The sequence below is a fragment of the Taurulus bubalis genome (assembly GCF_910589615.1).
Source record: "Taurulus bubalis genome assembly, chromosome: 5".
In the NCBI taxonomy this organism is placed as follows: Eukaryota; Metazoa; Chordata; class Actinopteri; order Perciformes; family Cottidae; genus Taurulus; species Taurulus bubalis.
In genome coordinates, this window is record NC_136593.1 from 22,140,738 (window position 1) to 22,167,309 (window position 26,572).

General features: G+C 43.3%; 1 protein-coding gene across 1 annotated transcript in view; it reads left to right on the forward strand.

Moving 5' to 3' along the window:
* Nucleotides 1-3,998: 3,998 nt before the first annotated feature.
* The window catches only part of mfsd4aa (major facilitator superfamily domain containing 4Aa), a 138,768-nt gene continuing 116,194 nt past the window's right edge, over nt 3,999-26,572 (forward strand). Inside the window, 7 exon segments of the mRNA XM_079218706.1 lie at nt 3,999-4,259; nt 13,519-13,717; nt 14,170-14,424; nt 15,410-15,539; nt 17,042-17,157; nt 17,653-17,673; nt 17,676-17,849. Of these exon segments, the coding sequence (XP_079074832.1) occupies nt 4,000-4,259; nt 13,519-13,717; nt 14,170-14,424; nt 15,410-15,539; nt 17,042-17,157; nt 17,653-17,673; nt 17,676-17,849 (1,155 nt within the window). The 5' untranslated portion in view covers nt 3,999.

Below are 26,572 nucleotides of genomic sequence, written 5' to 3' on the forward strand. Positions count from 1 at the left end.
ATCATTCCAAAAGTCCGTACTGTGTTTGGTCATAACTCCTTTCATTTTGCTGCTGCAAATGACTGGATCTCACTACAAAACACACTCAAATTAACAGCTCACACCTCTCTCAACATGTTCAAACAAAAGCTGCAACAAGTCATAGTTGACTGCTGTACTTGCTGACAAGCCCTCTCTCTCTCTCTCTCTCTCTCTCTCTCTCTCTCTCTCTCTCTCTCTCTCTCTCTCTCTCTCTCTCTTCCATTTTTTTTACAAAGAACATCCAGTAATCCACCTTTTTTTGTACATAGTGTTTATTAATTTATTTGTATGTATGTGGTTTTTAGCCATTTTCTCATGTGTTTGTCATACTGTATTGTATCTGTGCTGTTTGTGTCACTTGTGTGGACTGTGCTACTGCCTCTTGGCCAGGTTATCATTGTAAATAAGAGTTGGTTCTCAATTGATTTTACCTGGTTAAATAAAGGTCAAATAAAAAAACTCAAACCCACCAATAGAAACTCCTCGCTCATTCAGCAGCGTATGCCCCGCCCACTACGTCCAAACTCAAGCTTTTCGTTTTGAGAGCAAAGTTTTTTGTTTTTTTAGAGCAAAGGTTTGTATTTTGAGAACAAAGGTTTTTGATTTGAGAGCGAAGATTTCTTAATTGTAGCCAGAAAGTTGCAAACGAGAAATTTGCTCTCAAAACATGTTTTTTTTGTTTGCGTAACACAAATCTACCTTCATAAAGCTCTGACTCCAGTTCCGCCAGCAGGGCTTCCAGGTCTTTGGCAAAATCCTCGGCGTCCGACTTCAAGCAAAGGGCTCCATCATGTTCATCAGGTCACTAAAAGTTCAGTTGAGCTAAAATCACAACTTAAACAGATACCAGTACTTCTTCTTTATAGTCACCATCATGTCATACAATTGTTATTACTAAGGTATATATTGAACCAGAGAGGCAGAAACTGAGACTATAAGAAACCTTGTTGTCTGACCCCGCTGGGGCAACCAGGGACTCCATCTCTGGGGGCGCTGGCTAGCAAACCCACAGCTTCATCATGTTGGGAAAATCGGGAGGCCACCTTGTTGAACTCTGTTGATGTGAAGTCCAAGCAGAAGAACTCATAGTCGTCAAGCAGGTGAGTAAAGCTGCTGACGTCCACAGAGGCTAAAACCTCTGTGTCAGGACACTGTAACTGGATGGTCTCCATCACACTTGTGTTTGTGGGAGGAGCCTCCACCACTTCTGTGGACACTGAAGCCACACACACCTTCTTGGCCTTCTGGATGACCTCTCCCAATGTAGATGCTGCAGTACAAACAAACAAAAACACTGATAAATCTATGATCTATCTTAGTCCAATATGAGCCTGTCATTTCAGTTTTCATCCCATTTCACATGAAAACAAGCTGTGATCCTCAGAAATATTATCTTAGCTTGGCGGCCTTGCCCCTGTCCCTCTTTCTCTTTACTCCTATACACAAAAAACAAACACGTTAGGCTTCCCGTCTAACATGAGCTGATAAAAACAAGACTCTTTCAGTGACTTTGCTTCATAAGCTCTAGTATTCTGGCGTTTACATGAGTTGTACATACGTAATTGTTGCCGGATGTCCAGTCAGGGTGACACTGAGCGTGGCGGCGTTTCTCTCCGTCGGCCTGTTGTAGCACTTGGCCTTCTCACCGTTGGACAGAGACTTCCACTGTAAAAAGAGGACAACATTAATGAGAGCGGACTCCCACAAACTGCCACAGTGCATTTGTGTCGTAACAGTTTGCATTAAGACGTGTTCTCTAGTTATTAGACAATACAAACGTTTTTCTTGCTGACAGACTCCTGCTCACTCTTTAAAAAATGAAAAATAAAAACAAAGCTAGTGGGAGGAAATAGACAAATCCTTCTAATGAATGAAAAAAGGTTCTTTGTTGTCCTTTTTTTATTCAGACCTACAATTAACTCTGACTTTTAACTAGGCAGTGATACTCCAGTGTTGTTGAAATGTATCAGATCAGTCTGTTCAGCTGCAGCGTCCACCGCTGATGTTCCTGGAAACCATCTGACTAGATCCACACCTAACGCCGGTCACATATCCATCCGACCTGTACGGAACACAGACATTTTCATCCCTGTAAAAACAATCTGGTGCATGTCCCAGGAACCTTGTTGCTGTTAATCTTATATATATATATATATATATATATATATATATATATATATATATATATATAGATATATATATCTATAGATATAGATATCTATAGATATATATATAGATATATATAGATATAGATATATATATATATGTCTTCTTCACTTGTCACTTCAGACGCATGTTTTAAAGTCTGCTCTGCACCTTCAACTTAATCCTTTAGAAGAGTGGGAAAGGTTTAGGTTTCATTCACTTCAATAATTTCATTCATTTCATATTATGAGCTCCGCTCAGTGTGACATTTTGCATCAGCTGAAAATCTTTGGTCACACAGATAAGTAGCATTTCTTGAAGCTTTGTTAAAATGCACTGCGAGTAATTCGAAGGTGACTTAGAGGCGTGGCCATTTATAGAAAAGCCGTTTGTCCTGTCCTGGCCTAGTTGTATCATAACATAAGGAATGTTGAACTTGAATGCTGAAGGTATTTGATGAGTAATATATATATTACTCATCATCATTAATCATTGTGAGCTAACCAAGGTTGGGTGTCCTTGTTAGACAATGGGTTTCATTTATGTCCCTATGTTAACGCCCTAGCTGTTGTTTCTCACACCCTCACGTTGCTCCGTTGTTGTCTTTTAATGTAGGCCCTTACTAAACTCTTTAATGAATTATTTTTTTGTGCAGTTTCTCCTGTTTTCGTATTTTTGTTCGTTTTTTTTCTAATGTTTAAAAAACACTTCTGAAATGTTTTATTTCTAAATGTTTTATCAATACTATATATATATATATATATATATATACATATATATATATATATATATATATATATATATATATATATATATATATATATATATATATTTAACATTAACACTTTTAATTCAATGAAGCAGTTACAGTGTCACATGCAAAAAAGTCTAAGTGTTCAGGGGTTTTCTACATGCGGTCCCCAATTCAAGCTTGATCCTCTGAAGGTAAAGGAGCTTGTTCTAGTCTTCTAAGAAGCTAGCATATGTCCTGTCTAGTCTCAGAGAGCTAGAGAAATCCAAGTATTCTGATATAAATGTCATCCAGTCTCTAAAGCTGGGAGCCTTTTGGCAAATGTGATGTTTCTTCTCTTTTGGTAAATAAGTTGATTAAGTCCAGTTTTCCAAAGAACTGGTGGATTCCTTATCCGGCCACAGAGATCTGGTGACAATCCCACTTTCTCTCCTCTGCAGAGCAGCTATTATACTCCACAGACTCGGTGCAGCCCTCCCCTTCTTCTTCACGTCAAACCTACATAATTCATCTTGTCTCTAAAGTCGACCACAGGAAGTTGTGTGGTCTTATAAGGTAATAATAGTTGAAGGATCCTATTACACAGGATAGATTATACAATACCCATTATACAGTAAGGATTATACAACATACAGCGATTTATAGCATGTATGCAGGTTATATTTAAGCGAGTATACTTTTAGACTTTCATATTTTTCTGCGATCATTCAACATAACGAAAACTAAAACAAGAGATCACATGACTGTATTAGCTGCTCTGCACTGGCTTCCTGTATCACATTTAAAATCCTTAACCTACAAAAAGTTTATTCAAGCACAATGTTGAGCTACTTGTACTTTACTTGAGTCATTCCATTTCTTGCCATGTTTACTCCACTACAATTATCCCCTTACATACAGATTAGACTTTCGGGACATCAGCCAATCAGCGCCACGTCCGTCAATAGCGGAACTGGCAGTAAAAAAAAAAGTGCTCTGGCTGAGGCTCTCGTGAGACTTCTTCTCTTCGTTTGCAGTCCGTGTCGCTCCGTCTGATATAACGCCACAGTCTACACGAGCAGCTGTCAGCCGTCCGGACCGACATGGCACGATCAGTGCCCTGGACCGACATGGCACTGATGGACGAGAGGATCTGGTCGCTGTTCAAGCGCCACTGGCGGCAAACTCTCACCTACTGGAGCGCGTTCTTCAGCTTCGGCCTGTGCATCGCCTTCCTGGGACCCACCATCCTGGACCTGAGGTGTCAGACCCAGTCCACGTTGCAGCAGATCACCTGGGTCTTCGTCTCCCAGCAGTTCTTCCTGCTGGTGGGCAGCGCCCTGGGGGGTCTCTTCAAGAAGACGTGAGTGCGTTTCAGTGAGCGCTCCTCAGTGTGGCAGTGTGCCAATACTCCACCGTTTATTGACCGTATCAAATCTAAAGGATTGTAATATTCCCATAGTATTCCTATTATTATTAATAATAATAATGCATTGTATTTGGATCACCCTTTAACAGTTCGACCCACATACCTAACATTGTTTAATCACCTTGATAGGCTTCTTATGACTTATCCTCATTTTATGAAAATTGCTTGTCAAATTGATCTCATACTGAAGTGTTTAGGTGGTCGGCTACAGAAAATGAGGCATCATCTCTGTGTTGGGGTCTCAAAGACCCCAGGCGGCTATTTAATATTATTTTTATTATGAATTACATACCTGGCAGGGAAGAAAAGGTTTTGTAACAACATATTGAACCACAACATATTAAAAGAACATTTAAAGTAAATGTTATTGAAAACATGACATTTTGTGATAAAAAAAGAAGAAGTCTGGTTGGATACATGAAAACAGTCCTGACTTTGAAGTTGAAAACTTATTAAATGCATGGATTAGAATTATTTAAACGACAACTCTGAGCCTTTAAACTTTGACGGTTAGACTGGTTTCTAAATTTGATTGGCAAATCGACAATATTCAAATGATGGACTGGTTGTTCCAGGTCTGTGCCGAAGTTCATACCTCGGGCACCCAGCCAATGTGCCCGAGGTAATGTGAGTGTGTGAAATCCACAGACAGGATCTGAGAATAACCCTCATTTTTCCACAGACCAGTTTGTTGTTAAATGAACATTGGTCCATTTGGTCCACAGAGATGACAGCAAATGCATCAATATGTATACAAGGATGATATTTATTCAATATCTTTTATAATGGCTGGACTTTGGGAACATTTTAATGATGGTGTTTTACCAGTCAGTTTAGTTGAACTTAAAGGATCTTTGTTGAACTTCAATAAGGGGGAGGTTACGACTGGTTCATATAATGATATATATAAAAAATAAAAGTATCAAAGGTGTTAATCATTTCTCAGCAGGTACAACATTTAAGTGGAACTTCATTGAAAGAAAAATGCTAATGCAGTGCTTAACAATAATTATAGGCCTATTAAATTGACATGGTGTCATTTTTCCTAAAGGTAGACTATATAAACAATTTAATAACTTCACATTCTTCATATTTAAATATGTCTGAAAGATCTTATTATTGCGGAGATGGCTCACTCCTATCTCAGAAACACTGGCGCAAAAAAGATTTTTAACCCCTGAAAAAAAATTGTTTGTGCGGTCTGAAAAATCTATTGCGCGGCCGCGCACGCGCGCAGCTTAGAGGGATCACTGATGCTAACCACTGAGCCACAGTCGCCATAGTTCCACTCTCAGGAGAATCATCTCCTTATCCTGGCCCTGAATGAAAAAAAATATTGTGTGAAGTTAATTTCAAGGCAGTCCAGAGCTGTTGAGACATAATCCCTCAAAATAAAAAGGGTCAACCTACTGGTGGTGCTCAAAGAGAAGTTAAAAAGTAAGATTAATCATCTGGAAAACATGAATGGCTGTACCAAATTGTGTGCCAGTCTGCTGTCTCCAGTAGATGTTGAGATATTGCATGGGATAATTTGAAAAAAACATTGACCTGCTGGCTGTGCTAGAGGAAAGGCCAGACCAAGTCTGTAGGACTCACTCTCTGCGGACTATGAATGCATGGACAAGATCTCATAGAATTCATGCAATAGTGGTTGAGATATTCTAGTCTGGACTGAAGCGGTGGACCAACAGACGTTTACTTCCCATTACTGACTATTATACGTGCATACGTGTAAGGTTTGTGTGCAAACCTGGGGATATTCTATATATATATATATATATATATATATATATATATATATATATATATATATATGTATATATATATACATATATATATATTCATATATATATATATATATATATATTACATAACATTTAGCTGACGATTTTTTTCAAAGCAACTTACAATAAGTGCAATTCCACCATGAGTACAAACTCAGAACAAGAATCAAGAAATTACAATTTCTTCAATAAAGTTAAACTACAGAGTGCTATCAGTAAGTGCTATCTAAGTGCTACTATGGCGCTACCTTCCTTATTCAAGGTGTAGTCGAAAAAGATGTGTTTTTAGTTTGCGACGACAAATGTAGAGACTTTCTTCTGTCCTGATGTCAATAGGATATCATCGGGCTCCTGGTGAAATGTCCCGAACAAACTAAAAGTTATCTGAGACAAGGTCAAAAGCAGAGTGGAAAGTTGGCAGGAAAGGAGAATACAAGGTGAAGATAATGTGGAGGTGTGGTAAATAAAAGATAATGGGCCAGCACACCATCAAGGTGACTTTACTGAAGCAGCAGCAGCAGCAGCAACACGTTGGAAATTCTCCCGTTTTATTCAGCCTGGTTTGAGTGACAGTATTGTAAAACGTAAGCGCTGACAACACGCTTCGTAAGAATATAGTTTGTAAGTAAAAGAAGAATCATTGTAGCAGACCACAGCCGGACGATGGTAAAAGCGTACTGATGATTTCAGAGTCAGCTTGATTGATGAACATAAGTTTATTTCTTCCTCTTTTATTCTCAATCCATATGTCCCAAAATCAACATGAGAGCTGTGGAACACATACAATAAAAATGAGCTCTCATGAGTGTAAAAAAGTTAGCTAACATTAGCATCTTATTACATACATGCAATTACACATTGACAGGTTAACTAAAACAAAGTCACAAAACATATAATAAAAACCCAATAAAACACAAAGTACCTTGTTCCCATTCCAGCTAGGTGCTTGGCCGCTCCCACATTGTCTTTTCTACGTCAGACACCGTTACCTTCATTATACACCTTCATTTTGACTTGCTTCTAAAACGGAGTCAATTTACTAAATTGACATATACTTCCGGTCTCCCCGGAACAGCTTCAAAATAAAAGGACCCGAAACATACAAAGACACTTACAAAATAAAAGCTTGCAGAAAATAATCACCCTATCAAAGGAACCTCTTCAGGGTCAGTTACACTCCCACCAATCATGAGTAAATAATGTAACTGTATAGAATTTACATAAAGCACGAATGATTTCTAACTGAAAATGACCTTCCATAAGTAAGAAGGTGGAGAACCTTTATAAACCAAGTGAACTCACAAGCTATTTGGATAAAGTATTGTGGAGTGAGCAACTGCTGAAAATAGCAGAATATTATGGCGTTGACGTTGGTGATAAACGGTTGAAAGACAGAATTAAGGCCATTTTGAGGTTGGGGTTAGTAGAAAAAAAAGTGTTAATGGAAGGTGCATCAGCTGTGCTCCGGGAGGACGTAAGTGCTCCGCCCCTAGCCACATCTAACGTTAGCTTAACCTTTTCCCAACAAAAGGAATTATTGTTGTTGCAGCTGGACTATGATAGGTTTAAGGTACAGGCACAGTTGGAGAAGGAGGTGGCTGTGGCGAAGATGCACCAACAAACGGAAAACGCAAAGTTGGAGGTGGAGCAGGCTAGGCTAGACTTGATTAAAGAGGGGATGCTGGGCTAAGGGGGAAGTTGACTCCCTCAGAACAGCCTGGAGAGGATTTTGATGTCTTATGCAATTTAAGGCTCGTGCCAACATTTTCTGAAAAGAATCCAGAGTTGTTTTTTTCTTTGTTTGAGCGTGTGGCTGATTCACGTAAGTGGCCGGATTCAGCACGCACGCTGATGCTACAGTGCGTGCTGACCGGGAGGGCACAGGAGGCATACTCCTCACTGACTGATGCGGCCAGTCAGCGATATTCTTTGGTGAAAGGGGCGGTGTTAAATGCATATGAGTTGGTTCCTGAGGCCTACCGGCAGCGGTTCAGGAACATGGAAAAGGAAGAAGGTCAGAGTCATCTGGAGTTTGCACGGAATCTGACTGTCCAGTTCACTCGTTGGTGCGCTGCGTCAGAGGTGGAGGATCTTAAGTAGTTATGTGACCTTATGGTCCTGGAGCAGTTTAAAAGGTCTGTTCCCTCACGTGTGGCTGTGTACATCAGTGAACACAAAGTAACAGTACCTGCCATTTATCCGTGAAGGTGGGGTGTCCATGGTGGGAAGTGAGGTGGCGGTGCCAGTGACGATTTTGAGGGACACAGTTGCGTTTGACTCGTTTATTCTCGCTGGAGGTCTTCCCTTTTCTGTCGCATCGGAAACCGGAGATTTTGCTCCGGTTCGGGGGATGGATCTGAATGTGCTGTTGGTTCCATTGCACAAACTCCAATGTGATTTATTCCAGGGTGAGGCTGCGCTAGCTGTGCGCCCGGCTTTTCCAATCCAAGGAGTTGCTGTCATACTGGGTAACAATTTGGGGGGTGCACGAGTCTGGGCAGATGTGCCTCCTCCAGTGTTGGCCCCTGTGCTACTGAAGTCAAACCCAGGCGTAAAGGGCCAGGATTGTCCTGAGGGGTTCGTCTGTGCAGTGACTCGGGCGATTGCGGCTGCGAGACCGGTGTCTCAGACAGATGGGGAAAAGGTTGCAGGTAAATTCTTGCTGCCTCTGTCTGACTTTCCTGTATCTATATCCCGCAGTGACCTAGTGGCAGAGCAGCAGGCTGACCCCTCTCTGGAGAGGCTTTTTCGTCAGGTTCGCTCTGAGGCGGAGGTGCTAGCCGGTACGGGGGGTTACTTCATTAAGGATTCGCTCTTGGTGAGGAAGTGGATGCGGAGAGTTATGTCGGGGAGCCGGTGTTTCAAATAGTTTTGCCGGTTGCACTCCGGGAGTCGGTGTTGAAAGTGGCTCATGATGAGTCGGGGTACTCTGGTTTGAGGAAGACATATGACCGGGTTCTGAGGCACTTCTTCTGGCCTCTTATTAAAAAAGATGTCTCCAGGTTTATTAAAACATGCCATATTTGCCAGTTGACTGGCAAACCGGACCAAACGTTAAAACCTGTGCCGCTGTGCCCTATTCCATCAGTCAGCCAACCGTTTGAGTATTTGATAATCGATTGTGTGGGTCCTTTGCCGCGTGCCAAATCGGGTGCTGTCTATCTTCTGACAGTTATGTGCCATAGTACCCGCTATCCGGCGGCGCACCCTTTGCGTACCATCACTACTAGGTCAGTGGTAAAGGCACTTTCCCAGTTCATCTCAGTGTTTGGCATTCCGATGGTCGTCCAGTCAGATCAAGGGACTAACTTCTCGTCCCGTATGTTTGCACAGGTGCTGAAGCAGCTCTGTGTCCAGCACAACCAGGCCTCTGCTTATCATGCGCAGAGTCAGGGGGCATTGGAGCGCTTCCATCAAACATTGAAGTCCCTCCTACGCGCTAACTGCATGGAGTTAGGTAGAGACTGGGAGGAGGGTTTACCTTAGTTGATGCTGGCAGCAAGAGAGGTGACACAGGAGAGCACTGGGTTTAGCCCGAATTAACTGGTGTTTGCTCACACTGTCAGGGGTCCCATGGCTGCCCTATCCCGCAACTGGAAAGAGACTGAGCCTCCTAAGAATTTGGTTGATTACGTCAATAGTTTTAGACGTAGACTTTACACTGCTGGAGAACTAGCTCGGAAGAATCTGGGGGTAGCTCAAGTCAAGATGAAGCACTTGTATGACCGTCGCGCTGAGTGTCGCGTCTTTAGTCCTGGTGACCAAGTACTTCCCTTGCCCCCCTATAGTGAGCTCACCGTTTCAGGCGAAGTTCACAGGTCCACTTACGGTTCTGAAACAAACATCTGACCAGAATTACATTATTTCCACTCCGGCACGCAGGAAGGCCACTCAGACTCGTGTGTCCGGTCCAACGGGTGCTGAAGCTCGGCCTCCTCCGGAGGACGTGCGCCCGACGTGTTCAGTTGGCAGGGTCTCTGTGGTTTATGCCCCTCAGCCCGTGGCGGCTGGGGTAGAAGATGGGTTGCCTGATCTGGATCCGGCTGTGCTGCAAGGCCGTTTAAAGAACTCTGAGTCATTGGATAGATTGCATGTGCTGCTGAGGCATTTAGCGGAGTCGCAGCAGGCACATCCTAAGAGCTTTTCCTCAGTTGTTTGGTGATGCTCCTACTCAGACGCACCTCATCGAACACGATATAGACGTTGGAGATGCTCAGCCGGTTAGGCAGAGGTTCTATCGGGTTAACCTTGAGAAACGTAAACGCCTGGATGTTGAACTTAAGTACATGTTGGAGTGCGGGATTGCTGAGCCCTCGTCTTCAAGTTGGGCATCCCCCTGCATTATGGTCCCTAAACCTGACAACACTCCCTTGTTTTGTACCGAAGGGTGACTAGGCCTGTGACTAAGCCTGATTCTTTTCTGCTCCCACGGATGGAGGATTGTATTGACCGGGTAGGCCATGCCAAATTTGTTAGCAAGTTTGACTTGCTAAAGGGGTATTGGCAGGTTCCGTTGTCCGAGCGAGCTCGTGAGATTTCGGCGTTGATAACGCCGAGTGGATTATACTCCTCTAGGGTCATGCCTTTCGGCTTGCATAATGCCCCAGCAACGTTTCAGAGGCTTATGACGCAAGTTCTGGGAGATTTGGAGGGGTGTACGGTCTACCTAGATGATGTGGTGGTCTTTTCGGATACATGGCCTTCTCATTTAGAGCGCGTCCGAACGCTGTTCGAACGCCTGTCGGAGGCACGTCTGACCATCAACCTCGCCAAGTGTGAGTTCGCAAGGGCGACTGTGACGTACTTGGGTTGTCGGCCAGGGAACGGTTTCAGTGGTGCAGGAGAAAGTCCACGCGGTGCAACGTTATCCGGCACCCGCCACAAAGAAAGAGCTGATGCGTTTTCTGGGTCTGGTTGGGTACTACCGGGGGTTTTGTAGGAACTTCTCTGAGGTGGTAGCACCACTCACTGATTTGCTGAAGGGGAAAACCCCGTTTGTCTGGTCCCCCGCCTGCCACCAGGCTTTTGAGAGAGTGAAGGCATTGTTATGTAGTCCCCTGGTCACGTGGGCGCGGGGGCTGTCCTTCTGCAGGCTGACGATCTGGGTTCTGTTAAGCCAGTGAGTTACTTTTCGAAGAAATTCAATTCGTATCAGCTGAATTATTCCACAATAGAGAAGGAGGCGCTGGCATTGGTTTGGGCGCTAAAACATTTTGATGTTTATGTCGGTTCGGGGGTGGTGCCTGTGGTGGTCTACACCGACCATAACCCCTTGACATTTCTAAACTCCTTGCAGTGTCCTAATCAGAGGTTGATGAGGTGGTCACTGTTGTTACAATCATATTGACTAGATGTTCGGCACATCAAGGGCACGGACAATGTGGTTGCGGACGCGTTGTCCAGGGCTCCCTAGTGGTGTGAGCTTAGTTTATTAGTTCCCTCTGGGCTTTGTTTAGGCTAAGTTGAGTTTTTTAGGCTGGGATTCCCGTCAGGACCCAGCTCTTATGTGGGAGGGTGTGACGGCTCCCCTGTCTGTCTGTCTGCTTACCTGTCTGTCTGTTTGCCTGTCTGTCTGTTTGTCTGTCCCTCTGCTTCCTGCAGGGCGGCTTGATGAGACGTACCTGGGCCCGGTGTTCCTGGGGGAATAAAGCTCCGCCTCGGTGCCGGCCAAGGGTGCCTCTCGATAGCTACAGCACGCTGTACGTTGTCATCATTCTCGGCCGCTTGTGGGTTTCGCCAGCCATCTTGCTTACCTAATAAAGCCTTTTTGTTTGGAACGCTGCGTCTCCCGTGTACTTTGTTGCGGCGCCTGAGCCGGGCCGTGACACAAACCGTCTGCATTTTCCTTAGCTAGATGCTTCAATCTGTAGTTTGCGCATGCAGGGGGAGGAGGCCTCATCAAAGAGATGCACCTTCACCAGGCAAAGTCTATCCAGCTTTCTTGCATGATGAACGCTGTGATGGGAATTGTACCATCTCTCACCTTCACTCCCACCGTCCACGATCTGCTCTGTGTCTTCCCTTTCGATGATGTCTTCCATGAACTTGACATAATGCTCCTCAACCCTTTCGTTCCGTAGCAATTTCCTTTTTAAGTGGTTGAGGCGTATCATGGCTGAATCTTTGTTTTCATGTGATACTGTCTTGCCGTCTTCACTGCCATCCTTGAAATCAGATTCTGGAATGTGAATAGAATCTGCAGGCATTACCAAAGGTAGCTCTTTTATGGTAATTCTGTGACATAGGCGAGTTGGGCTCAGCGAGTCATTACTTTGTGAGGAGCATCCCACAATAGACCATCCGAAATCCGTCCGTACAGCATAAGGTTCCTCATCTCCTACTAGGATGACTTGTCTTGGCGCCATTGCTCTGGAACAATTGTAGCCTATCAGAAGCCCTACTTCACAGTCTTTTAGCGGTTGCATTTCATCAGCTATTTCTCTAAGGTTCTAAGGCAGGGGTGGCCAACCAGTCAGAGACTAAGAGCCACATTTTTTACTGTGTTACTGCAAAGAGCCACATCCCTCTCCCCGGATGGACAGAAGCAATAGATGTCATGTGACCAGAATGAATAACGTAACAGAGTTACAACATATGACATCAATATGACGCATTAAAAAATCCCTTCAAAATAAAAGCACAGGATTTTTTATTTTTTTTTGCCCATGTAAAATGACGGTCCTGACGGACTGAAAACGTGTCCGCGAAAGACTGAAAACGGGTCCGCGAATGACTGAAAACGGGTCCGCGAATGACTGAAAACGGGTCGCAAATGACTGAAAACGGGTCCGCAAATGACTGAAAACGGGTCCGCGATTTCATAGCTTTCAAGCCGTCGCGCCTTGAGTTCGACACCAGTGGTCTAAAGTATTTGCAAAATCAATAAAAAGATTAAAAAAAAACACAAACTTCGATATGAACGCAAGAGCCGCATGAAACCAGGCAAAGAGCCGCATGCGGCTCGGGAGCCGCGGGTTGGCCAGGCCTGTTCTAAGGTCTCTTTCTCTAAGGTCCATTGTTTAGCTTTCTCACAAGTGGGAATGTGAGTATGGTTTGCTGGTATGCAGTCCTTTGTGTAGTTAACTGGAAGATCAACACGAATGGATGAACTGTATCCTCTGACACGTAGGCCGGCAACTCCCTCACTCAACTTCAACTTCACTGGATGCTTGTCAGCAACTAGACCGTCACTCAAGTGCTTCAAAATAAAAGGACCCGAAACATACAAAGACACTTACAAAATAAAAGCTTGCAGAAAATAATCACCCTATCAAAAGAACCTCTTTAGGGTCAGTTACAATCATTCCAACTAAACCTCTGCCTGAAAAGTAATGCTTGTGTGAGTGACGGACAGTCTGAATGTACTGCCTGCTGCTGTGGGCGTTGTCTTCCCTCTATGTCTCCTCCAGACTCCCGTCCTCGCTGCTCTCCCTCTTCTGCTGCACTCTCATCATCTCTCTCGTGTTTGCCATCATACCGCTGTGTAACCATGTGTTGCTGCTGTCTGTCGCCATGGCGATTGCCGGCTTTGCCATGGGGGTGATCGACACGATTGCCAACCTCCAGCTGGTGAAGCTGTACCAGAAGGACTCCGCCATCTTCCTGCAGGTCAGAGGAGCTGTTTGTGTGCGTGTTCCTGGACTGCTCAATAGAAAGTGTCTGAGGATGTTCCTGTGGAGTGATACAAATCTACGCAAGCACATATATTAAGTTCCTTCTGGTTAATTGACTTGATGAAGTAAAGAATCGGCAGAACGTTAAATCTGCCCTAATAAATATTCTTATTTGGACAATGGGTCACATGACTGTGTGATAATGTGTGATGACCTCTGTAGCCTTTTTTTAGCACGTTGAGTTGGTTGACTATACTGTTTGGCCCTCATCCGTTTTGTATTCTGTATACTTCGTTGCAAATACTTTGCAACACAGTATAAATACCCTATTTAATATTATGTTGTCAGATTAGTTTTGGTCTACGTATAACAATGGTTGTAATTATATTCCTCTAATGTCTGCACTGAAAGCATACACTAATGTATCCGTCCATGTCTCGCCCGTAGGCCTTGCATTTATTAATAGGCCTGGGAGCTCTGGTCAGCCCCCTGGTGGCCGATCCTTTTCTGGCAGAGGACTCCTGTGTCCTGGGTGCGAACTGGACCGCCAACTCGTCCTCTCTCTCCAACCTACAGCACCTCCGCAGCAGCCAGGCCGGGCGCGGAGCGGCGATCGACAACATCTCCCAGTATCCTCTGCACACTGAGGGTGTGGTTGTCACCCGGGTGTCCTATGCTTTTTGGATCATGGCTCTTATCAATGTGAGTTCTTGTCAATACTACTTGTGTCATGTGATTGATAACACAGAAATGTGCACATCAATCTCTAGCATAAGTATAAATTTGCCTCAAATATGTGTCACTTGTAAATGGGTAAAAGACAGTGACGGTGAGTAAAGATTAATCACGAAATACAGCATCCTGACATTAAGAGTTTCTTCTGCTGAGAATTACTAATGGTATCTCTATCCAGTTTGCAAGTTTTGCCACTAATGGATGGTTACAGTCTGTTCCAACTCGGGAAACGGACTATCCTGATGCCACCTCGCAAGCAACCCCAAATAAAATGGATAAACATTTCACAAGTGATTTTCTATCATGAGTCTTTCATGTGTTCCATCGGCTTTGGCTATAAACTGTAAAAGCCTAAAGGCTCTGCTTCCGCTCTAGGTGTGTGGTTATGATAAATGATAAGTGATAAATAACATTCATTTACACATTGCTGTGTAATCAATTGAAGATATAGATGGCTTCTTGGACCTGGAGGCCAATGTGAAACACCAAAACTAAGCAACATAATCATGGAGCAAAATCATACAGTTTAGGCATCCCATGACAAGTTTTCCCACGCAGTGTTTGTACAATTACTTGTGGCACTTACCATAATGGGAAGAAAATGCTCAAATGCTACTGATCTTCATAGCCAATCAACATGTTGTCTTAGTTTTCAGGTTTGTTATTCTTTTTTGCATTTCTTCAGATGGCCATAGGCCTCAATGTTGGCTCTCAGATGAAGCAATAGGCTCCCACCTCAGTACAAATAACAACTGAGTTCTTCTGTCGAACTGAGTTCTTCTGTCTGTTTCAAACAGAGGACAAGATAAGAAGGTGTGGATTCTTCTTTTATGAGGGGAGGGTCACAATTTTAATCCGCTGACAGGAAGTGTTGACTGTTAACTGTGTGTGTGTGTGTGTGTGTGTGTGTGTGTGTGTGTGTGTGTGTGTGTGTGTGTGTGTATCCTGGAAGCTCCCAGTGCCAGCAGCAGTGCTCGCTTTGATATACCACGAGAGACTGCTGCCTTGCTCCAGCAACAGTCCACGTCTGATCGACGGAGAGTCTCTGTCCAGCACCAGCCCCACTGGTGACAGTGGCCAAGGTAATGCATGTATATGTGTGCTTGTGATCAGAGGTGTCAAAAGTATTCACATTCATTACTCAAATAGAAGTATAGATTCTAGGATTTAAAAATACTTCTGTAAAAGTTGAAAAAAACTACTTAAAAGTATAAAAGTAAAGGTAATGTAAGGGGAATGTTTTTTTTCCATTAAGGACAAACTCTTAAGCCTCTCAGGGGCCTATAGTGCACTACCCCACCTCCCCCAAAACAATCATTTTGATAAAGGCCATAACGACTATAATGTTTTAAAATGTTATGTTGAACAATGTGGGATGCACTAGACTACCCGTTTCAGCTGCATATATGCCCATTTAAAATGATCACATTTTATTACAATGCAAATACATTAAAGTACCATATGTGTACTACTGAGCATTAACATGCGTTTCATGGAGCGGAAGACATGATAACTAGTTGCCTATAAGTATTGTAATAGTGCAAAATAGGCGGCGGCGGCGACTCCGACACAAACACTTAAAGCTGTGCTTCTCAAACTTTTTCTGTAAATAACATAATTGTGTGACTCATCTGTGCTATTATAAATAACAGAATAAAGAAAATTGCAATCACTTTCAAGTAAATCAGATTGCCCCATCAGACAATGTTTTGTGTAAGTTCTATCTGTGCAAAAAATAACTCATATTTAGTTACTACTAAATAGCTCATTGTGGAAAACAATAAGCTTTTAATTTTTTTTGCCAAACAAAACAGAATGAGTGCAGATATGTGAACCATCACGTTGTATCAGTATTAGTGGCTGCAGTGACCTACTTTCCTCGACACATATGTTATAAACGGGGTTGTAGATTTGATACGGCCTCTCTCAATTCATGCTCAATATTGAGCTTAGATCTGTTTTTTTATTTTGAGAAACGCAACAGCAGGAAAAGACGAGCTCACGGAGCTCACGGCGTCGCGTCAAATCGCGCATGCGTAAGCGTAACCTGTTAACGGTGTACCGTAACCATTTACCCGAAAGTACAGGCATTTGCCCATGTATTTATTAATGACTTAGTTTTATATCCGTGTACTTTGTACTTTTGTAATATGTGAAGCCAGCAGCTCATTGTTGAAGTAGAAGACACGAGCACCGTGGCTCGTTTCACCTGGAGCAGGAGTTCTGCTCCGGGTTCAGATAGCTGCTCCGGGTTTAGAGAGCTGCTTCGGTGCAAGGAGAACTCCGGTTGCTCCTCACAGGAGAGCTGCTGTTGCATCTTCACCCTGGGAGCGTTTAAAAGGCAAATATAGTAACGAGGCTATTTTTAAAATGTAGGGAGTAGAAAGTACAGATATTTGCGTGAAAATGTAAGGAGTAGAAGTAAAAAGTCGTCTGAAAAATAAATACTCCAGTAAAGTATAGATACCCAAAATGTCTACTTAAGTAAGGTAACGAAGTATTTGTACTTCGTTACTTGACACCTCTGCTTGTGATCAACTACAATCAAATGAAAGGACCAACCTCAGTATCCCTCTCTGTCCAGGTCATGGAAGTTGGTTTGGTTGCTGCAATCTTGCCAAACTCTGGGGCCGGCCTGCTTCTTTCTTCATTCTCCACACACTGGGTGGGGCCATCCTCTTCATCACTGATGGGATTATAGTGAGACTTCCAGCATATATTACATTACATTTTATTTAGCTGATGCTTTTATCCAAAGCGACTTACATTAAGTGCATTCAATCATGAGTACAAACTCAGAACAACAAGAATCAAGAAAGTACAATTTCTTCAAGAAAGCCAAACTACAAAGTGCTATAAGTAAGAAAAGATGTGTTTTTAGTTTGCAGTGGAAGATATAGAGACTTTCTGCTTTCCTTTCTACTTACACAACACACATGAAAACAAAAGCACTTAACACAATACCAGGACATGCTGTGGGCACAGAGGGAGATACTGAGTGAGGTTAAATAGTGCATGGTGGTGTTCTAAAAACAAGAGGTTGGTAGTTTTTTGTAGTTTGGCTGCTATTTACCACAACAGCCAGAAGTCAGAATTGCGCACAATTGCTACAATTTGGATTTAAGAAATGGCACTCCTTCTCTGGCCCACATTGTCAGACTTGAAAAAACCTCCTGCTTTGTTTTTGTGCTGCAGGGCTCCTATGCTGGATTTGTCTACACCTACGCAGTATCCCCTTCTACACCTACGCAGTATCCCCTCCTCTGCTGATGGGTCATAAGACAGCTGGCTATCTGGATAGTACATTCTGGGCCTCCGTCACAGTAGGAAGACTGGCTTTCATCTACCTGTCCTACAGATACACAGCACCCAGGTTGCTCACCTTCAGTCTGGTACGAACATATACTTAAAGGACAACTCCACCTGCGAGTGAATACAGTAGTTGATATAACAGGGCTAAAAGAATAGAGTTTAAAAGATGAGCAAAAGCTTTTTCCAAAAATGAATTGTGTGTCACACAGTACAGCTGTTGTATGATAGTTCTAACCTTATATTTGAACTCGTGGTAGTGCATATGAATCTAACAGGAGTATTTCAAAAAATAGGATATTTAAGTCAAACAATTCTGCTTTGTCATGCTCGACATCTGATAGGCACTTTAAGGACAACAGTCCAGGATCATCTACTGAGTTTTTCTGTCTGTCATTGAATACATCGATAAGTAAATATAGTTGTGGTTTATGTCTACTCAATTCCAGCACCAACTGTTACAGAGCTCTGCTCTCTAGTGGTCTGAAAGGAAAAGTGTACGTCTAGATGGTGAAATTAACGCAGGCAGTTTTGCTGCGACTGTTTGCGATTAGCATTTGCATGTGTTTTTCTTTTGATGGACTGAGCAACATTTCAGAAAACACAATTGTATAGAAAACATTGACAATTCAGAGGGCATATTTGGGAGGCCAGACAAGCTACGTGACTGCAATCTGTGCCATGTTTATAGCCTGTCAGCAGTATCACAGAGGTGTTAAGGTGTAGAAATGAGTGCAAAGTGTGATCATATCCAATCCTGAGTGGTGGCACCACTGTAAAAATGAAGAACTCCCTCTCCATTTGCTTGTTCCCTAAGATTGTTTTTGTGCCAATTTCGGCAGCTGGAAGCTGTATTTTGGGGACATTGGGCCTTGATGGTTAAAATATCTGACTCAAAGCCGTCTGATGCCATTCAATTGCTTCCCAAATTGCAACCCCTCAGGGCTCTATGTATACAACAAAAGTGGCTGTTCCAGGAAATGTCCAGCAATTGTTCATAGAATTTTTTTTATTCCACCGAGTGCCACTAGGGTCACTGTGCTTGTGCCGAAATAGCTCAGTTGGGAGAGCGTTAGACTGAAGATCTAAATGTCCCTGGTTCGATCCCGGGTTTCGGTAGCTGAAGGCTGTATTTTGGGGACTAAGTGCCTTGATGTTTAGAAACGCTGATTCAAATTGCATCAGTAGCATCAAATAGCACGTAGGCTAGTCCGATGCTAGGCAACATTGCGAGAGCTATTTCATGAATTACCGAAAATGGAAATTCCCTAAAATGTATTGACATTTTTTCAGAATGATTTATATTCTGGCTGTACGCCACTTTGTTTCTAGTTTCTGTGCCGAAATAGCTCAGTTGGGAGAGCGTTAGACTGAAGATCTAAATGTCCCTGGTTCAATCCTGGGTTTCGGCAGCTGGAAGCTGTATTTTGGGGACATTGTGCCTTGATGGTTAAAATATCTGACTCAAAGCCGTCTGATGCCATTCAATTGCTTCCCAAAGTGCTACCCCTCAGGGCTCTATGTATACAACAAAAGTGGCTGTTCCAGCAATTGTTCATAGAATTGTTTTTATTCCAACGAGTTTCATATTCTGGCTGTACGCCACTTTATTTTTAGTTTCTGTGCCGAAATAGCTCAGTTGGGAGAGCGTTAGACTGAAGATCTAAATGTCCCTGGTTCGATCCCGGGTTTCGGCAGCTAGAAGCTGTATTTTGGGGACATTGTGCCTTGATGGTTAAAATATCTGACTCAAAGCCGTCTGATGCCATTCAATTGCTTCCCAAAGTGCTACCCCTCAGGGCTCTATGTATACAACAAAAGTGGCTGTTCCAGGAAATGTCCAGCAGTTGTTCATAGAATTTGTTTTATTCCACCGAGTGCCACTAGGGTCACTGTGCTTGTGCCGAAATAGCTCAGTTGGGGGAGCGTTAGAGATGAATGTCCCTGCTTCGATCCCGGGTTTCGGCAGCTGAAGGCTGAATTTTGGGGACATTGTGCCTTGATGGTTAAAATATCTGACTCAAAGCCGTCTGATGCCATTCAATTGCTTCCCAAAGTGCTACCCCTCAGGGCTCTATGTATACAACAAAAGTGGCTGTTCCAGCAATTGTTCATAGAATTGTTTTTATTCCAACGAGTTTCATATTCTGGCTGTACGCCACTTTATTTTTAGTTTCTGTGCCGAAATAGCTCAGTTGGGAGAGCGTTAGACTGAAGATCTAAATGTCCCTGGTTCGATCCCGGGTTTCGGCAGCTGAAGGCTGTATTTTGGGGACTAAGTGCCTTGATGTTTAGAAACGCTGATTCAAATTGCATCAGTAGCATCAAATAGCACATAGAGCACGTAGGCTAGTCCGATGCCAGGCAACATTGCGAGAGCTACTTCATGAATTACCGAAAATGGAAATTCCCTAAAATGTATTGACATTTTTTCAGAATGATTTATATTCTGGCTGTACGCCACTTTGTTATTAGTTTCTGTGCTGAAATAGCTCAGTTGGGAGAGCGTTAGACTGAAGATCTAAATGTCCCTGGTTCAATCCCGGGTTTCGGCAGCTGTATTTTGGGGACATTGTGCCTTGATGGTTAAAATATCTGACTCAAAGCCGTCTGATGCCATTCAATTGCTTCCCAAAGTGCTACCCCTCAGGGCTCTATGTAAACAACAAAAGTGGCTGGTCCAGCAATTGTTCATAGAATTGTTTTTATTCCACTGAGTTTCATATTCTGGCTGTACGCCACTTTGTTTTTAGTTTCTGTGCCGAAATAGCTCAGTTGGGAGAGTGTTAGACTGAAGATCTAAATGTCCCTGGTTCGATCCTGGGTTTCGGCAGCTGAAGGCTGTATTTTGGGGACTAAGTGCCTTGATGTTTAGAAACGCTGATTCAATTTGCATCAGTAGCATCAAATAGCACATAGAGCACGTAGGCTAGTCCGATGCCAGGCAACATTGCGAGAGCTACTTCATGAATTACCGAAAATGGAAATTCCCTAAAATGTATTGACATTTTTTCAGAATGATTTATATTCTGGCTGTACGCCACTTTGTTATTAGTTTCTGTGCCGAAATAGCTCAGTTGGGAGAGCGTTAGACTGAAGATCTAAATGTCCCTGGTTCGATCCCGGGTTTCGGCAGCTGGAAGCTGTATTTTGGGGACATTGTGCCTTGATGGTTAAAATATCTGACTCAAAGCCGTCTGATGCCATTCAATTGCTTCCCAAAGTGCTACCCCTCAGGGCTCTATGTATACAACAAAAGTGGCTGGTCCAGCAATTGTTCATAGAATTGTTTTTATTCCACCGAGTTTCATATTCTGGCTGTACGCCACTTTATTTTTAGTTTTTGTGCCGAAATAGCTCAGTTGGGAGAGCGTCAGACTGAAGATCTAAATGTCCCTGGTTCGATCCCGGGTTTCGGCAGCTGAAGGCTGTATTTTGGGGACTAGGTGCCTTGATGTTTAGAAACGCTGATTCAAATTGCATCAGTAGCATCAAATAGCACATAGAGCACGTAGGCTAGTCCGATGCCAGGCAACATTGCGAGAGCTACTTCATGAATTACCGAAAATGGAAATTCCCTAAAATGTATTGACATTTTTTCAGAATGATTTATATTCTGGCTGTACGCCACTTTTTTATTAGTTTCTGTGCCGAAATAGCTCAGTTGGGAGAGCGTTAGACTGAAGATCTAAATGTCCCTGGTTCGATCCCGGGTTTCGGCAGCTTGAAGCTGTATTTTGGGGACATTGTGCCTTGACGGTTAAAATATCTGACTCAAAGCCGTCTGATGCCATTCAATTGCTTCCCAAAGTGCTACCCCTCAGGGCTCTATGTAAACAACAAAAGTGGCTGGTCCAGCAATTGTTCATAGAATTGTTTTTATTCCACTGAGTTTCATATTCTGGCTGTATGCCACTTTATTTTTAGTTTCTGTGCCGAAATAGCTCAGTTGGGAGAGCGTTAGACTGAAGATCTAAATGTCCCTGGTTCGATCCCGGGTTTCGGCAGCTGAAGGCTGTATTTTGGGGACTAAGTGCCTTGATGTTTAGAAACGCTGATTCAAATTGCATCAGTAGCATCAAATAGCACATAGAGCACGTAGGCTAGTCCGATGCCAGGCAACATTGCGAGAGCTACTTCATGAATTACCGAAAATGGAAATTCCCTAAAATGTATTGACATTTTTTCAGAATGATTTATATTCTGGCTGTACGCCACTTTGTTATTAGTTTCTGTGCCGAAATAGCTCAGTTGGGAGAGCGTTAGACTGAAGATCTAAATGTCCCTGGTTCGATCCCGGGTTTCGGCAGCTGGAAGCTGTATTTTGGGGACATTGTGCCTTGATGGTTAAAATATCTGACTCAAAGCCGTCTGATGCCATTCAATTGCTTCCCAAAGTGCTACCCCTCAGGGCTCTATGTATACAACAAAAGTGGCTGGTCCAGCAATTGTTCATAGAATTGTTTTTATTCCACCGAGTTTCATATTCTGGCTGTACGCCACTTTATTTTTAGTTTTTGTGCCGAAATAGCTCAGTTGGGAGAGCGTTAGACTGAAGATCTAAATGTCCCTGGTTCGATCCCGGGTTTCGGCAGCTAGAAGCTGTATTTTGGGGACATTGTGCCTTGATGGTTAAAATATCTGACTCAAAGCCGTCTGATGCCATTCAATTGCTTCCCAAAGTGCTACCCCTCAGGGCTCTATGTATACAACAAAAGTGGCTGTTCCAGGAAATGTCCAGCAGTTGTTCATAGAATTTGTTTTATTCCACCGAGTGCCACTAGGGTCACTGTGCTTGTGCCGAAATAGCTCAGTTGGGGGAGCGTTAGAGATGAATGTCCCTGCTTCGATCCCGGGTTTCGGCAGCTGAAGGCTGAATTTTGGGGACATTGTGCCTTGATGGTTAAAATATCTGACTCAAAGCCGTCTGATGCCATTCAATTGCTTCCCAAAGTGCTACCCCTCAGGGCTCTATGTATACAACAAAAGTGGCTGGTCCAGCAATTGTTCATAGAATTGTTTTTATTCCACCGAGTTTCATATTCTGGCTGTACGCCACTTTATTTTTAGTTTTTGTGCTGAAATAGCTCAGTTGGGAGAGCGTTAGACTGAAGATCTAAATGTCCCTGGTTCGATCCCGGGTTTCGGCAGCTGGAAGCTGTATTTTGGGGACATTGTGCCTTGATGGTTAAAATATCTGACTCAAAGCCGTCTGATGCCATTCAATTGCTTCCCAAAGTGCTACCCCTCAGGGCTCTATGTAAACAACAAAAGTGGCTGGTCCAGCAATTGTTCATAGAATTGTTTTTATTCCACTGAGTTTCATATTCTGGCTGTACGCCACTTTATTTTTAGTTTCTGTGCCGAAATAGCTCAGTTGGGAGAGCGTTAGACTGAAGATCTAAATGTCCCTGGTTCGATCCCGGGTTTCGGCAGCTGAAGGCTGTATTTTGGGGACTAAGTGCCTTGATGTTTAGAAACGCTGATTCAAATTGCATCAAATAGCACATAGAGCACGTAGGCTAGTCCGATGCCAGGCAACATTGCGAGAGCTACTTCATGAATTACCGAAAATGGAAATTCCCTAAAATGTATTGACATTTTTTCAGAATGATTTATATTCTGGCTGTACGCCACTTTGTTATTAGTTTCTGTGCCGAAATAGCTCAGTTGGGAGAGCGTTAGACTGAAGATCTAAATGTCCCTGGTTCAATCCCGGGTTTCGGCAGCTGGAAGCTGTATTTTGGGGACATTGTGCCTTGATGGTTAAAATATCTGACTCAAAGCCGTCTGATGCCATTCAATTGCTTCCCAAAGTGCTACCCCTCAGGGCTCTATGTAAACAACAAAAGTGGCTGGTCCAGCAATTGTTCATAGAATTGTTTTTATTCCACTGAGTTTCATATTCTGGCTGTACGCCACTTTATTTTTAGTTTCTGTGCCGAAATAGCTCAGTTGGGAGAGCGTTAGACTGAAGATCTAAATGTCCCTGGTTCGATCCCGGGTTTCGGCAGCTGAAGGCTGTATTTTGGGGACTAAGTGCCTTGATGTTTAGAAACGCTGATTCAAATTGCATCAGTAGCATCAAATAGCACATTGAGCACGTAGGCTAGTCCGATGCCAGGCAACATTGCGAGAGCTACTTCATGAATTACCGAAAATGGAAATTCCCTAAAATGTATTGACATTTTTTCAGAATGATTTATATTCTGGCTGTACGCCACTTTGTTTTTAGTTTCTGTGCCGAAATAGCTCAGTTGGGAGAGCGTTAGACTGAAGATCTAAATGTCCCTGGTTCGATCCCGGGTTTCGGCAGCTGGAAGCTGTATTTTGGGGACATTGTGCCTTGATGGTTAAAATATCTGACTCAAAGCCGTCTGATGCCATTCAATTGCTTCCCAAAGTGCTACCCCTCAGGGCTCTATGTATACAACAAAAGTGGCTGTTCCAGGAAATGTCCAGCAGTTGTTCATAGAATTTTTTTTATTCCACCGAGTGCCACTAGGGTCACTGTGCTTGTGCCGAAATAGCTCAGTTGGGGGAGCGTTAGAGATGAATGTCCCTGCTTCGATCCCGGGTTTCGGCAGCTGAAGGCTGAATTTTGGGGACATTGTGCCTTGATGGTTAAAATATCTGACTCAAAGCCGTCTGATGCCATTCAATTGCTTCCCAAAGTGCTACCCCTCAGGGCTCTATGTATACAACAAAAGTGGCTATTCCAGCAATTGTTCATAGAATTGTTTTTATTCCACTGAGTTTCATATTCTGGCTGTACACCACTTTATTTTTAGTTTCTGTGCCGAAATAGCTCAGTTGGGAGAGCGTTAGACTGAAGATCTAAATGTCCCTGGTTCGATCCCGGGTTTCGGCAGCTGAAGGCTGTATTTTGGGGACTAAGTGCCTTGATGTTTAGAAACGCTGATTCAAATTGCATCAGTAGCATCAAATAGCACATAGAGCACATAGAGCACGTAGGCTAGTCCGATGCCAGGCAACATTGCGAGAGCTACTTCATGAATTACCGAAAATGGAAATTCCCTAAAATGTATTGACATTTTTTCAGAATGATTTATATTCTGGCTGTACGCCACTTTGTTATTAGTTTCTGTGCCGAAATAGCTCAGTTGGGAGAGCGTTAGACTGAAGATCTAAATGTCCCTGGTTCAATCCCGGGTTTCGGCAGCTGGAAGCTGTATTTTGGGGACATTGTGCCTTGATGGTTAAAATATCTGACTCAAAGCCGTCTGATGCCATTCAATTGCTTCCCAAAGTGCTACCCCTCAGGGCTCTATGTATACAACAAAAGTGGCTGGTCCAGCAATTGTTCATAGAATTGTTTTTATTCCACCGAGTTTCATATTCTGGCTGTACGCCACTTTATTTTTAGTTTTTGTGCCGAAATAGCTCAGTTGGGAGAGCGTTAGACTGAAGATCTAAATGTCCCTGGTTCGATCCCGGGTTTCGGCAGCTAGAAGCTGTATTTTGGGGACATTGTGCCTTGATGGTTAAAATATCTGACTCAAAGCCGTCTGATGCCATTCAATTGCTTCCCAAAGTGCTACCCCTCAGGGCTCTATGTATACAACAAAAGTGGCTGTTCCAGGAAATGTCCAGCAGTTGTTCATAGAATTTGTTTTATTCCACCGAGTGCCACTAGGGTCACTGTGCTTGTGCCGAAATAGCTCAGTTGGGGGAGCGTTAGAGATGAATGTCCCTGCTTCGATCCCGGGTTTCGGCAGCTGAAGGCTGAATTTTGGGGACATTGTGCCTTGATGGTTAAAATATCTGACTCAAAGCCGTCTGATGCCATTCAATTGCTTCCCAAAGTGCTACCCCTCAGGGCTCTATGTATACAACAAAAGTGGCTGGTCCAGCAATTGTTCATAGAATTGTTTTTATTCCACCGAGTTTCATATTCTGGCTGTACGCCACTTTATTTTTAGTTTTTGTGCTGAAATAGCTCAGTTGGGAGAGCGTTAGACTGAAGATCTAAATGTCCCTGGTTCGATCCCGGGTTTCGGCAGCTGGAAGCTGTATTTTGGGGACATTGTGCCTTGATGGTTAAAATATCTGACTCAAAGCCGTCTGATGCCATTCAATTGCTTCCCAAAGTGCTACCCCTCAGGGCTCTATGTAAACAACAAAAGTGGCTGGTCCAGCAATTGTTCATAGAATTGTTTTTATTCCACTGAGTTTCATATTCTGGCTGTACGCCACTTTATTTTTAGTTTCTGTGCCGAAATAGCTCAGTTGGGAGAGCGTTAGACTGAAGATCTAAATGTCCCTGGTTCGATCCCGGGTTTCGGCAGCTGAAGGCTGTATTTTGGGGACTAAGTGCCTTGATGTTTAGAAACGCTGATTCAAATTGCATCAAATAGCACATAGAGCACGTAGGCTAGTCCGATGCCAGGCAACATTGCGAGAGCTACTTCATGAATTACCGAAAATGGAAATTCCCTAAAATGTATTGACATTTTTTCAGAATGATTTATATTCTGGCTGTACGCCACTTTGTTATTAGTTTCTGTGCCGAAATAGCTCAGTTGGGAGAGCGTTAGACTGAAGATCTAAATGTCCCTGGTTCAATCCCGGGTTTCGGCAGCTGGAAGCTGTATTTTGGGGACATTGTGCCTTGATGGTTAAAATATCTGACTCAAAGCCGTCTGATGCCATTCAATTGCTTCCCAAAGTGCTACCCCTCAGGGCTCTATGTAAACAACAAAAGTGGCTGGTCCAGCAATTGTTCATAGAATTGTTTTTATTCCACTGAGTTTCATATTCTGGCTGTACGCCACTTTGTTTTTAG